The sequence below is a fragment of the Podarcis vaucheri genome (assembly GCF_965113315.1).
Source record: "Podarcis vaucheri genome assembly, chromosome: 15".
Taxonomy (NCBI): Eukaryota; Metazoa; Chordata; class Lepidosauria; order Squamata; family Lacertidae; genus Podarcis; species Podarcis vaucheri.
The window spans coordinates 44,491,917-44,505,718 of NC_138753.1; the positions used below are offsets into that span (position 1 = coordinate 44,491,917).

At 44.0% G+C, this 13,802-nt stretch overlaps 1 protein-coding gene across 5 annotated transcripts in view; it reads left to right on the forward strand.

The window, feature by feature from the left end:
• BIN3 (bridging integrator 3) overlaps nt 1-13,802 on the forward strand; it is a 147,682-nt gene that overhangs the window by 36,529 nt on the left and 97,351 nt on the right. For 4 of the 5 annotated variants that reach the window (XM_082200663.1, XM_082200667.1, XM_082200665.1 and 1 more), the window contains one exon: nt 6,689-6,737. The exons of the other annotated variant lie outside the window; for it this stretch is intronic. In XM_082200663.1, the coding sequence (XP_082056789.1) occupies nt 6,689-6,737 (49 nt within the window). The remainder of the gene's footprint in view (nt 1-6,688; nt 6,738-13,802) is intronic. 5 annotated transcript variants of the gene reach the window in all.

The window sequence follows — 13,802 nt, forward strand, 5'->3', positions numbered from 1 at the left end:
GCAGATGGGAGGGAGAGAGAGAGAGAGCGCGTTGGCTGGCTTGGGTGGGTGGGTGGGGGGACTTTTGCCTTCCTTTCCTCACGTTATAGCCCTCTCCTGCATTCTTAGTCTTCTGTGTTTTTCCTTCCCTCCCCACTTAAAATGTGGTTACAAAGCATGGATCCACATGGATCCTCAGGATCTTTGCATTGGGTCACCCCAAATTCACCATCAGAGCACATAGCATGTCCATGGCTACAGCCTGCTCCCCAAAAATCATGCCTGGGGCTGCAATGGTGCAAAAAAGTGGTTACAGGGATTCTCAGGATTTTTGCATTGGGTCACCCCAAATTCACCATCAGATCACATGTCTGTGGCCACAGCATGAAGCACAAAAATGATACGTCCACTGTTTCATTCAGAATATTTTTTCCCTTGTTTTCCTCCTCTAAAAACGATGTGCGTGTTATGGTCAGGTGCGTGTTATAGAGCGAAAAATACGGTATATCCCCAAATTGTACAGTGGTACCTCTAGTTTCGAACTTAATTCGTTCCGGAGGTCCATTCTTAACCTGAAACTGTTCTTAACTAGAGGTGTGCTTTTGCTAATGGGGCCTCTTGCTGCTGCCGGTACACAATTTCCGTTCTCATCCTGGGGCAAAGTTCTCAACTCGAGGTAACTCTTCCAGGTTAGCGGAATTTGTAACCTGAAGCGTTTGTAACCTGAGGCATTTGTAACTCGAGGTACCACTGTATTTATGTTCTTTTTTGCTTGTTTCATAATTCAATAGAATAAAATAAATAATCTTCACTTTTCACTTTCATTTGCAAGTTTTTTGTCCCTTTGATTGCAATGCAAGCCTTGAAGCCAACCTGACCCTAGTGCTGATCTAGAGATCTTTGCATGTAGGCAACAACAGTCCACAGCAGTACACAAGGATCTCTCCTATTGGTTATGTATCAGTACTGCTACATAATTGAAACTGATGTGAGGAGTGCCTGCTTTCAGGTCCCTCCGCTCTTGAGTGATGTGTCTGTGGCTTAGCAGCATTGCATGCACAATTGCCCGTATTGTGGTGGTTTGGATTTTAGCAGGCATCTGGGGGTGAGCAATAGTAAATTCAGTCTATGCCAGAGCAACAGTTTGCTCAAACTGATGAGCCAAGTCAGAGTTAACACGACCAGTCCCATAATCCTCTTGTGTCCCCCTTAATCCGACTGAGTTGGTGGCAAAGCGTACAACAATCCGGTGTCCTTTTTCTCTGGCAAGCTGCCATGGGTGGCTATCCATTTTTAATTTGAGTCAGATGATTGGCCCATCTCACCTAGTAATGTCTAGTCTGAGTGGCAGCAGCTCTCCCAAGATTTCAGACAGAATTCTTTCACACCCTTCAGTATGATCTCATTTTAATTGGAGATGCCAGGGATTGAACCTGGAAATTCTGCATGGGAAATAAATTCTCAATCACTGTGTTGTGGCTCCTCCTCAGTTTTCTAATGCACAGCCCTCTTCTCCCCCTGCTTTAGGGAATCAGAGGAGAGGCATCTGGGTTCTGCTCCTAGAGTCTCTGGTACCTAAGATTGCTGACTTGTGCCTGATTGGGCATTTGCAACTCTCAATACTGTTTTGCACATAGCGAAGAGGAATCCATGTACAAGAGCATGTCTCCTTTTCATGCTTTTCATCACTGCATTCTGGCTGTGCCATCTTTCTTCCTATCATGTTTCTGCATTCTGCTTCTGGCACCCAGGGGCTTCTTGTTGCAAAACTGTCTGGAATTTCACTTTGAACTGGGGCTTCTGTGCCCTAATTACAGACCTTGAGACTTGTAGTTGCAATGCATGAATGTTTTACATTAAGAGGTTAATACACATGCAAAACCAGGTTGTCTCCTTATTAAGAAGGAAGTCAAGGATCATCTTCAAAAGATGCTTTACCTGGTAGCTTGCACCTGTGAAGATTGCAGACCAATCCACTATTTGACAGTCAGCACCTGTGCACATCTGGCTGCTCCTCTCTTGCTTTTAAATGCTGTCCTCAGACTGCTGTTGCTCAACTGGCAGTCAATCTCAAATAATTTTGCTTGTGGCAGCTTCTTCAGAGCAGACATTACTCTTCTGTGCATTTAAGGTTTTCACAAGTCTGTCGCTGACGATGTGTGGACAGTTGGGTTCCATTGTATGTTTGCTTTTGCATTAACTGACATTAAATTGTAACACTATGGAAAGGTAAAAAAAGGTAAAAGACCCCAGACAGCTAAGTCCAGTCAAAGGTGACTATGGGGTTGCAGTGCTCATCTCGCTTTCAGGCCGAGGGAGCTGACGTTTGTCCACAGTCAGCTTTCCGGGTCATGTGGCCAGCAGGACTAAACTGTTCCTGGTACGATGGAGTTTTCCTCCTGTGGGGAGGAAATTTGTCATGTGGGCCAAAGGATCCTGTTTGCTCTAAAACCACAAGGGTTGAGAATTTAATTTTTAAAAAATAAATAAAAACACAAGCTATTCTCATGAATTCCACCATGAGGTACACAGTGTAATCCCGTGGGTGAGGAATTCCAGAAAACAGGCAGGCTTTACCATACTATTTTAAGTTAACTGGCAGGTGTCTGTAAGAATAACAATGAAACTACCTCAATTTCATGTTTTTGCCTATGTGGCGGGGGGGGGGGGCTTATTGACTTCATTTTTCTTCCAAGGCACACCAGTTGCTATTGACAGCGTAATTATATGCCAGACAATTGCTTGTTTATAGAAGACGTGTGATTCATCACTGTTAAGGGTACCAGTAAAGCTAGAAAGGGTTAATAGACTAAAATTACATCAGCTTTGCTGTAGAGCAATAAACAGGAAGCACTTCAGAAATTAAATTTATACATTTGTGACTAAGGCTGACTTGAGCTCCATGCTCAGTTCAGAATGGTATGGTTTGCAGGCCAAGTTCATTACTGGTGGCAAAATTATACACTTGGTTAGAAAACAATGGTGGCAACTTGCCTGAGAAAGAGAGAGAGAGAAAAAGAAGGACCTGAGGCATTTCTTCTTACCACCCCCCCTTCCCTGCAGCCAAGATTATATGGTACTCAAGTACTGAGTGTTGTCTCCTGTGGTGTGGTATTTGTGGAATGGCGCCTACAGCCAAGAGAGTCCCTGGCAGGTAGCTTTGTGTTTGGATCATGTGGATACCCCAGGTTCATGGCTGTTCAGGGCTTTGGTGATCATCCTTGCATAAGTCACTTTTTCTCAGCCTTGCCAAGGCTGCCATGCAGGGCTTTTGCAAGGATAAAACACTTATTTGAGATTCTTGTGGGAAAGAAACCAAGATGACCAAAGGGTCTGGAAGCCAAGCCTTGTGAGGAATGATTGAGGGAGTTGGGTATGTTTGCCTGGGAAAGAGAAGACGGAGAGGAGATATGAGAGCCAAGTTCAAATATCTAAAGGGTTGTCACATGGAAGATGGAGCGAGCTTGTTTTCTCCTGCTCTGGAGGGGAGGACCCATAACAGTGGCTATTAGAAAGGAGAATCTCACTAAACATTAGGAACAACTTCTGACCGTACAGTAATTGCTGTTAGACAGTGGAATGGATTCCCTCGGGAGGTGGTAGACTCTCCTTCCTTGGAGAGTTTCGGGTGGCCATCTGCCATGGACGCTTGAGCTGAGATTCCTGCATTTCAGGGGGCTGGACTAGATGACCCTCGAGGTCCTTGCCAACTCTGTGATTCTAGGGGATGCCAACATGAATAAATAAACACATTAGAGTAGACAAACTCCCCCCTGCTTTCCAAACCACTGGAACAGAAAGTCTCCTTTCTAAGCCAAATGCAATCTTTCCACCTTCTTTCAGTTTCTCCATGTCTCCTATTTAGCCACACAGAGGAAGGGCTGTAGTTCAGTGCCAGAGCACATTTTGCATACAAAAGATCCCGGGTTCAATATCTGGCCTCTCCAGATAGGGCTGGTAGACACTCCCTGCCAAAAACCTTGGAGAGATGCTGCCACTGAGAATAGGCATGACTGCTCTAGAGGGACCAATGGTCTGGTTATTATTTATTAAATTTGTATACTGCCTTTTATCCAGAGATCATAGGGTGGTTCACAACAATACAAGACAACTTCCTTTGTTCCTGTGCTCATCAGCCCCCCCCCCCACACCCCAGCCCCATTTTTACACTTGAATAACTAAGATTGTGATTCTATTCACTTAGAAGCCCCATCGAACCCTATGAGATTTACTTCTGAGTAAACGTGTATAAGATTGGACTGGATGTAGCTTTTCTGTCTGTGTTTAATGGAAGTGAGCGGGTCTTGGCTCAATCAGCTAGGTTGTACTGATGTAGGTAACATTAACATTGGTATTTTAGAATGGGGAGTGCATAGCAAAGCCTTTGCATACCTACTTGTGTGAGTCGGTGTGCATATGTGTATCCCCTCCAAAAATGATTTATTTAATTTTTGTATACAAATAGCAGTACAGTATAAACCAGTACATAACACGTACATCTGGGTTGTTGGCTACAGCTTACATAGAAAAAGAAGAATCTGGGCCCCTGACTAGATATGTTAGATTTCTTAAAAAGTGCATTTATGTTTAATGTTGTGTAGAAAGGAGAATCTAAGGAGGTGTAGCTTCTCTTGTCATTGCACTTCATTTTATACCTTTATTAATTGCTCTGAAGACTGTTGGCGAAAGTGGTTTAACTAGGTGATGGAAAAGGCTGTTTTCAGTTGCAGTTGCCCCTTCTATAGAACTATTAAAAGCATGGATAGCTTGCCAAAAACAAATGTTGGCAGTTTTCCATCTCTGTCTCTGTAGCAATGAAACAGAGGCTGTATACAGGAATCCTCAACCAAACACTTGGTGGGTTAATTTGAACCCGTCTGTGTGTATTCCTTACCCTTCTTTGACTTTCTTAGGCATACAGCTCCCAGGCTTTCCAAAGCCCCTTCCTATCTTTAGGCAAGTTTGAGACTTTTTTCATAATGCAAGTTATCAAGCACATGCTATGCACACACAAGGCCCCAGGTTCTGTCTCTGGCATCTCAGTTGAACAAAAACAATATTGGGCTAGGTGGATTAGTAATAGGCTCAGTCTAGGCAGTCACACATGTTCAGAACAACTGTTTTTAAAGTACGTGGTCTAGTTTGCCCCTTCCCGAAAGTATTTAGAATCTTTTTGAGCCTTTGTGGCATCATATCAATTCAGTTAGTTACTGTCAACAGTGGGGTACTTGCATACGGACAAATAACTAGGTTAATCCATATGAAGATGTGTCTATAATGCACATACTCAGTCCCCTGGGGCATTGCAAGATTTGAAGGCCGTTATAAGGTTTGTCACAATTGATGTTGGAGCATTGGAGGGAGAACCATGTGCGCACCTTGAACTTCTGAGAGAGCAGGTGGGATATAAATGTAAAAAAGAAAATGTTTGGTGTGCTGGCATCTGACATGGTGCAGCTCAGCAAATTGGTATCTTGACCTCTTGCCAAAGCACTGTACAGTGGTACCTTGGGTTACAAACCCCTTGGGTTACAGATTCTACTAACCCGGAAGTAGTACCTTGGGTTAAGAACTTTACCTCAGGATGAGAACAGAAATAGCGCGGCGGTGGCAGTGGGAGACCCCATTAGCTGAAGTGGCACCTCAGGTTAAGAATGGTTTCAGGTTAAGAACGGACCTCCGGAACGAATTAAGTTCGTAACCAGAGGTACCACTGTATTTGCTGGAGGAATTTGAGATTGAAGGAGCACTCTAGACTCCACTATGGGAAGCTGTCTTTACCTTGCAGGTAACTTATTGGGAGATGAAACTGGATCACCGACCTTGTAAGATTCGTCATATGTCTGATGAAACACTCCTGCATCCAAAAAATCTACTTGTAGCTATTCACAGCTTTCGAGTTTCTTTCCTTTTTTTAAAGATACATTGCATTTTTCTTTTCCTCACTGTTTCCTTCCCTATCAAAACATTTGTGTTGGTTTTATTTCTTTACTCTTGCAATTTGCTTTTCAACTTAAATTGTTTAGAAACTTAGTCTGCCAAAAATGCCTCTGGCCTGCAGCATTCATATTTATGTTATTAGGCTACCCCTATCCACTCACAAAGGGATGCAGGTAGCGCTGTGGGTTAAACCACAGAGCCTAGGACTTGCCAATCAGAAGGTCGGTGGTTCGAATCCCCGTGATGGGATGAGCTCCCGTTGCTCGGTCCCTGCTCCTGCCAACCTAGCAGTTTGAAAGCACATCAAAGTGCAAGTAGATAAATAGGTACCACTCCAGCGGGAAGGTAAACGGCGTTTCCATGCACTGCTCTGGTTCATCAGAAGCGGCTCAGTCATGCTGGCCACATGACCCGGAAGCTGTATGCCGGCTCCCTCGGTCAATAAAGCGAGATGAGCGCCGCAACCCCAGAGTTGGTCACGACTGGAGCTAATGGTCAAGGGTCCTTTTTATCTACTCACAGCAAGGAAAAGGTTTGCTGTGGAGGACTGGCTTGTCAGTGGTGAGGGGGGAAATTGATGCATGGTACAAAGAAATCAGTGACTCTGTTTTTACCTCTTGCTTTGTGACCTGTGGCACTTCCTCCCTCAAAAAGTGACTTGAGGAGGAAGATTTCGTTCCTTGATGTGGCATATTATCTGATAGCTGCTATCCTTGCTTGTTTACATAAGTACTTATTCCTGCTGCTTTTCTCTCCCTCCCCAATCCAGGATTCCGTTCAAGATTGGGCAGCCTAAGAAACAGATTGTACCCAAGACAGTGAGTAAACCAATTCCCCCTTTTTTAGATCCAGTCTTTGATCATATGGCTGATGACTCAAGCCAGCATATTAACTGGTCCCAGTTTTTAATATGTTGTTTGTGTGTGTGGGAGGGGAAAACATGAGTGAGCTGAATTTGCTTCTGTCTTTGACCACCACTCAGTTCCTATGAGTGAGGGGGAGTCTCAATACAGAGTGGATTATTTTGGTATCTGGGATCTGTGTCCCCCCCCCCCTTTTCTTTACTCTTGTGTGTGTGTCAGGAGGAGGGGCTCGTCTCACTCTGGCATGGTTTTCCTAGGAGATGGCTGAACATGCTTCCTTCCTTCCTTCAGCAATGGCTTGTTTGTTCATCTTTTCTGAGCAGATGGAGAAGGGGGAGTGGTTCGTATTGCTGAATATAACCATTTCCAAAGAAAGGCTTATTGGAGGAAGCTGAAATGCTTAGTGCCCAGGCATGAATTAATTTGGGCTGCAGAGCATTAGCTTTAAAAGGTATTTTAAAACACACTCACAAATGCATTTTCACTTTCTGGCAAGTCTGAATTTCCTGAAGTGCTGCTTTTTGTTAGTTTGGTTGGTTGGTTTTTTGCAGCTGGCCATAGCATAGCCTTTTCTCAGCAGGATATATTTTGTGCAATGCAAACTGTTGTGGGTCATGATGGTTATCTCTGAATTAACCTGCATTTACCTGTCTTTAATGCAAGTGTCCCTGAATGCTGGGGTGACAGCGGACGCTGGCTTTGTCTCTGTTCTGGCAAGGTAATCCTTTGTACAGACTAGCATTCCTTATCCTTCATCTGTGGAGCATCTACTTAACCATTGACACTAATGCCTTGGGATGCAAAGAAATATTACATGGGTGAAAGTCTCCAAGCTGCTTTCTTGAGGCATTTTGGGAGATGGGGTGAGAGAAAGGTAACATGAAGGTTTCGTTGTTACTTCTCCACCAACCCTCATCCTAATGACCTGTTGTGAAAAGGCTGTGGTAGCAGGTCTCAGAGTTCCAGAGGGGCAGCTTTTCTGTTCCCACTTTGAATGGAGGAGGGGCCATGGGCACAAGGAAGTCCAGCTACAACATACGGTGGTACCTCGGGTTACATACGCTTCAGGTTACAGACTCCGCTAACCCAGAAATAGTACAGTGGTGCCTCGCAAGACGAAATTAATTCGTTCTGCGAGTTTTTTCGCCTAGCGAATTTTTCATCTTGCAAAGCACGAAATCCCATAGCAATGCATTGAAATTCAATTAATGCGTTCCTATGGTCAAAAAAAGTCCAAACAAAGCCAAATTTAGTACAACAAGAGTTTATTAAGTGCTCTTTAAAGTCACACATACTGTAAAGAGCATTTCAAAAACTGAAGGAACAATAAATTAAGTTTCTAAACATGACAGAAAAATATTTAAAAATCAACAAAGTGTACAGTACATTTTCTAAGACTCTGGGGGACAACTCGAAGAAGGTTCCTCTTCCACTCTTTGCTTCTTGTTGAAGAACCTGTCCATGGTCTGCTGCTTCATCCGCCTTTTCAGCACCTCCCTGAAAGGCGACATGACCGTCGTATCAAAAGTGTTCACAAGGTCATGTGCCACATGCTTGTCAGGGTGGTGCCGCTGTGCAAAAGCCTGCGCATCCTTCCACTTCAGGCAAATGTCCCTCAGTTCTTTGGAGGACAGCCATTCCTCAGTTGCTTCCTCCTCTTCCAGCGAGGCCTGCTCCTGCGCAGCCTCTGCCTGCAGTTCGACCAGCTCCTGGGTGGTCAGCTTGTGGTCGTGCTCCTCCACCAGCTCGCTGACGTCCTCCTCTGTGACCTCCAGGCCCATGGTCCTCCCCAAGGCAACAATGTCCTGCACCACTGTTGACTCTGGTGCATCAGAGTCACTTGGTGCCACACAGTCCGGCCACAGGCTGCGCCAAGCGCAATTCAAATTTCTCTGCCTGATCCCGTTCCAGGCCGTGGTGATCATCTTCAAGCAGGTGATGATGTCGAAGTGGTCCTTCCAGAATTCCCGCAGGGTGGTGGTGGTGCAATCAGTCACCTCGAAGCATTGCCTGAAAAGCTCCTTGGTGTAGGGTTTTTTGAAATTGGCGATGACCTGCTGATCCATCGGCTGGAGCAGTGGCGTGGTGTTAGGCAGCAGGAACATGATTCTGATGAAGCTGAACTCCTCCAACAAGTCCTCCTCAAGGCCTTTAGGATGAGCAGGAGCATTGTCCATCAGAAGCAAAGCCTTCAGCGGCAGGTCGTTGTCCAGCAGGTACTGTTTGACAGCAGGGCCAAAAGCAAGATTGACCCAGTCCACAAACAGCACACGTGTGACCCAAGCCTTACTGTTGGATCGCCACATGACACTCAGCTGCTCCTTGTCGAACTTGTGTTTCTTGAAGGCCCGTGGGTTCTCCGAGTGGTACACCAGCAGGGGCTTGATCTTCAGGTCGCCGCTTGCGTTGGCAGAGAAGAGCAGGGTCAGACGGTCCTTCATGGGCTTGTGGCCAGGCAACTTGGCCTCCTCCTGTGTGATGAAAGTCCTTTTGGGCATCCTCTTCCAAAACAGCCCGGTCTCGTCGCAGTTGAAGACCTGCTGTGGAACGTAGCCCTCCGTCCTCACAACCTCCAGGAACTCCGCTGCAAAGTCTTCAGCCGCAGAAACATCAGAACTGGCAGCCTCTCCATGCCTGACCACGCTGTGGATTCCAGATCTTGTCTTGAACCGGTCAAACCAGCCTCTGCTTGCCTTGAAGACTTCTGGCTCACCTGAGGTTCCTGGCTGTTCCCGGACGAGGTCTGTGTGCAAGGCCTTGGCCTTCTCACAAATGACGGCCTCAGTCACTGTGTCCCCTGCACACTGCTTCTCTTCTAACCAGATGAGCAGCAACTTCTCGACCTCCTCCAGAACAGCTGGGCGGTTCTTCACGATCCTGGTGACTCCCTTGGCTGCATCAGTCGCAAGGATCTTCTCCCTCATCTTCAGGATGGTGCCGATGGTCGATGGGTTCCTGCCGTATTCCCTGGCGAGGTCTGTCACACGCATTCCACTGTCGTGCTTCCGGATGATCTCCTTCTTCATTTCCAGCGTAACCTTCCCCTTCTTCCCCTCGCCGGCCTCTGCAGCAGCAGTCTTCTTGGGTCCCATGGCAGCACAGCTCCTACCTTCGCAACCCCCCCCAAAATAATCAGTGCTTCATATCCAAAAAATTCAAAAGCACCCAGCCACCCACCACACAGAAATTCAAACCCAGAACCAAGTCCTTGAATTCCAAACACCCCAACCCAAAATCCCAAAACCCCCATAAAAGTTTTAAAAGTTTAACTTACCTTTTTTTTAAAAAAAATAATATTTATTAGTAGTTTCAAAATTATAAAGAAAAAAGAAAAATTAAAAACAACTGTAATACATAGAAAGAAAACAAAAAAACAACAACAATACAAAAGAAAAAGAAAAATGGAAAACAAAAGAAAAAAGAAAACAATATAGATCCCAAATTACATATCTATAACTTCCATTTGCTTGTTTCATTGACCTCCTCACACCTCCCTTTTTGTATTCTAGTTTAATTAATTATTTCAGCAAATTATTTCCATCTTTCTCAATTTTTGTTAAAAAAATTTATCTTGACAATTTAACTTAATAATTAGCTCAGCAAATCCTTACCATCTTTCCCCATATTCTGTTATTCAAATTGCCTTAATTTATTTAACCTTATCTTACCCTAAAATACCTTAAAGCTTAAATCTTAGTTTTCAAATATACATAACTCCTGATATCATTTCTGCTAGAGTCTTATAGTTTCATTACAACATTTCCCCTAATATTCATTAATTTTTAGCCCAATTCCCTAAATAAAAAGTTTCCTTTATAAATTTTCTTCCAATCTTCATCCAACGTCTCATCTTCCTGGTCTCGGATCGTGTCAGTCCTTACTGTCCAATCCATCTAGTCCATCAACCTGGAAGCCTTATGTCCGAGGCCCTTAAGTCTCTTCCATGTCCCTTCTGCATTTCTTCTTCTTCTTGTTTATACTTGCCCTTTTCCTTGTCTTTTGTTGGTCTCTTTCTTAATTCCTTTCCTTTCTCATTAAGGAATAGTTCTCTGGGGGGTTCCAACCCAGAATTGTCTCCATCTCCCTTCATCAAACCCACCCATTTCCCAAAGTCCCACTCCCCACAGTCCTCGATAAAATCCAAAAAATATTTAAAAACATATTTCAAGGTCTCTCCAAAGTTAGGAACCTCCTCAACACCAGATTCCCCCTGGCCCATTCCAACTTCAATCTTCAATGACAGTGGCTTATGCTCCTGTAGGGCCTCGGGTCTCTCCATTTGTATTATTTGAGGTGCAACCACATCCTCCTCCATTATCTTCTGTTCTTGCCCAGTCAGTACTGTTTCATGAGTTGGTCCCTGAATAATTTCTGTATCAATGTTCCCTGTTTGTCCACAGTTATTAACCACAACAGTCAAATCCATTTTTTCATTCATCAAGTCCATCTTCTCATGCATCTGTTCCAACAGGGCACTTGTCTTGCATAAGGCAAGCACCCAATCTTCCTCCCAGCTCATCTTTAGGCAAGGTCGAAAAAGACTGTTCCTACGGTCTTAATCTCACAGCTGTTGAGTCCTCAAGTATACTGCTGCAACAATTTAACAAGCTCCCTCTAGAAGAGACAATTTCTATTTGTATCCATTATTTTTTTTAAGGAAAGTCCAACAAAGGAAAATTACTTTCGTTTTTCAGATATTTTCCGGATATTTTGTTTCTTTAAGATGCAAAAGGCAACATTGGAATCAGCTTGTTTCTCTTCTTTAACTATCTGTCAAAGTGTTCCATTCACAGTCAATGAACCTACTATTTCTGTCTCTGACACCCCGTTCCCAGGTTAGAGACGGTGGAAACTCATCCTTCTCGCTCCCTCTCCTGCAGGGGTTAAACAAAATCCCCCCCCCCTTTTCTCCTGCTTCCAAGGGGGTTTCATTAGTTCTGAATGAAGGAAATTTAGACTTTTTTGACAGCTTTCCAGGCTTTAGCTTACGAAGTTTTTGCTTTAGTCTATATACAAAAAGCGGAAGGCAGACTTCCTGTTTTGAACCTTCCTGCTTCGATGCCAAATTAAGATATTTCTTGAACCAATTTTCCGTTTCTACTCACGGGTACTTGTTTTAAATCCAATTGTCCACAGGAAAAAGTCAGCGCTCTCTGGCAATGGCTGTGTGGCTTCACTCCGTGAAAGTAGCAATCAGTTCGCAGCACCGTGCCGCTCACCCCGCTTCATTCCGGCGCCCCAAAAAGGGGTTCCCGGTGAGTAGGGGGGGCGCTTCTGGTGCCCTGCCGAATGCCACGATCCCAGGCTTCCTCCGCCTGGGATTTCTGGCGGGTCCCCGCCTTCGCCGCGGCGGGAAGACCCAGTTTTCACGGAGCTAGTTCCTCCAGTCGGAGGAACTCCGCCATTCACTGATGGCGCTGACCCGGAAGTCTCTAAAAGTTTAACTTACCAAATGGCTGCAAAAGAAGTTTTGGAAAAGCTTCAAAAATCACCAAAGTCATTAAAAACCTCAAAAAAGGCTACCACACCGCGTTCTATCAGTTGCTCCTCGAAGTCAAGTCGCAACTGTATTAATGGTGTTAAGAAAAAGGAAACAAACTTGCAAGATGTTTTCGTCTTGCGAAGCAAGCCCATAGGGAAATTCGTCTTGCGAAGCAGCTCAAAAAACGCAAAACCCTTTCGTCTAGCGGGTTTTTCGTCTTGCGGGGCACCACTGTGCCTCGGGTTAAGAACTTTGCTTCAGGATGAGAACAGAAATTGTGCTCTGGCGGCGCGGCGGCAGCAGGTGGCCCCATTAGCTAAAGTGGTGCTTCAGGTTAAGAACAGTTTCAGGTTAAGAACGGACCTCCAGAACGAATTAAGTACTTTTTTTTTTTAATAAAATTTTTATTGGTTTTACAAGAGTTTTTATAACAAACAAACATAAAAGAAAAACAGACAAACAAACAAATATATTTTCAAAATGTCCTTTCATAAACTTCTTTCCTCGGACTTCCCCATACCTCCCCTTTCTGCATCCTTATGTCCAAATTTTATAGCAACTTATAAATGTTTTTTCCCATCCTAATTCATCATAGTCCTTTCTTAATCTAATCTTATATTACTGCAACCCTTTCTCTCTGTAAAATCTCGACATTCTAAACTTCATCAAGTTTATAATAGTTCTTAAGATAAATCTTAAATTTCTTCCAGTCTTCTTCCGCAGTCTCCTTTCCCTGGTCACGAATTCTGCTCGTCATTTCCGCCAATGTCATATAGTCAATCACTTTCATCTGCCATTCTTCCAAGGTGGGTAAATCTTGTGTCTTCCAATACTTTGCGATCAGTATTCTTGCTGCTGTTGTTGCATACATGAAAAAAGTTCTATCCTTTTTTGGCACCAGTTGGCCGACAATGCCCAAGAGAAAGGCCTCTGGTTTCTTAAGGAAGGTATATTTAAATACCTTTTTCATTTCATTATATATCATCTCCCAGAAAACCTTAATCTTCGGGCATGTCCACCAAAGATGGTAAAAAGTACCTTCAGTTTCCTTACATTTCCAACATTTGTTATCAGGCAAATGGTAAATTTTTGCTAGCTTAACTGGGGTCATGTACCACCTATAGACCATTTTCATCACATTTTCCTTTAAAGCACTACATGCCGTAAATTTAATACCAGTGTTCCACAACCCTTCCCAGTCAGCAGACATAATATTATGACCAATGTCCTGTGCCCACTTAATCATAACTGATTTAACTGTTTCGTCTTGTGTATTCCATTTCAACAGCAAGTTATACATTCTTGACAAATTCTTAGTATTGGGTTCTAACAATTCTGTCTCAAGTTTTGATTTTTCCACCTGGAAGCCAATTTTCCTGTCTTGTTTAAAAACCTCCATTATTTGATAATAGTGGAGCCAATCTTGTACTTTGGGTTTTAATTTTTCATGGCTCTTTAATTTCAGTTTCTCTCCATCCTGTTCTAAGATCTCACAATACTTTGGCCATCCGACCTCCATATTAACTTTCTTGTGGGCC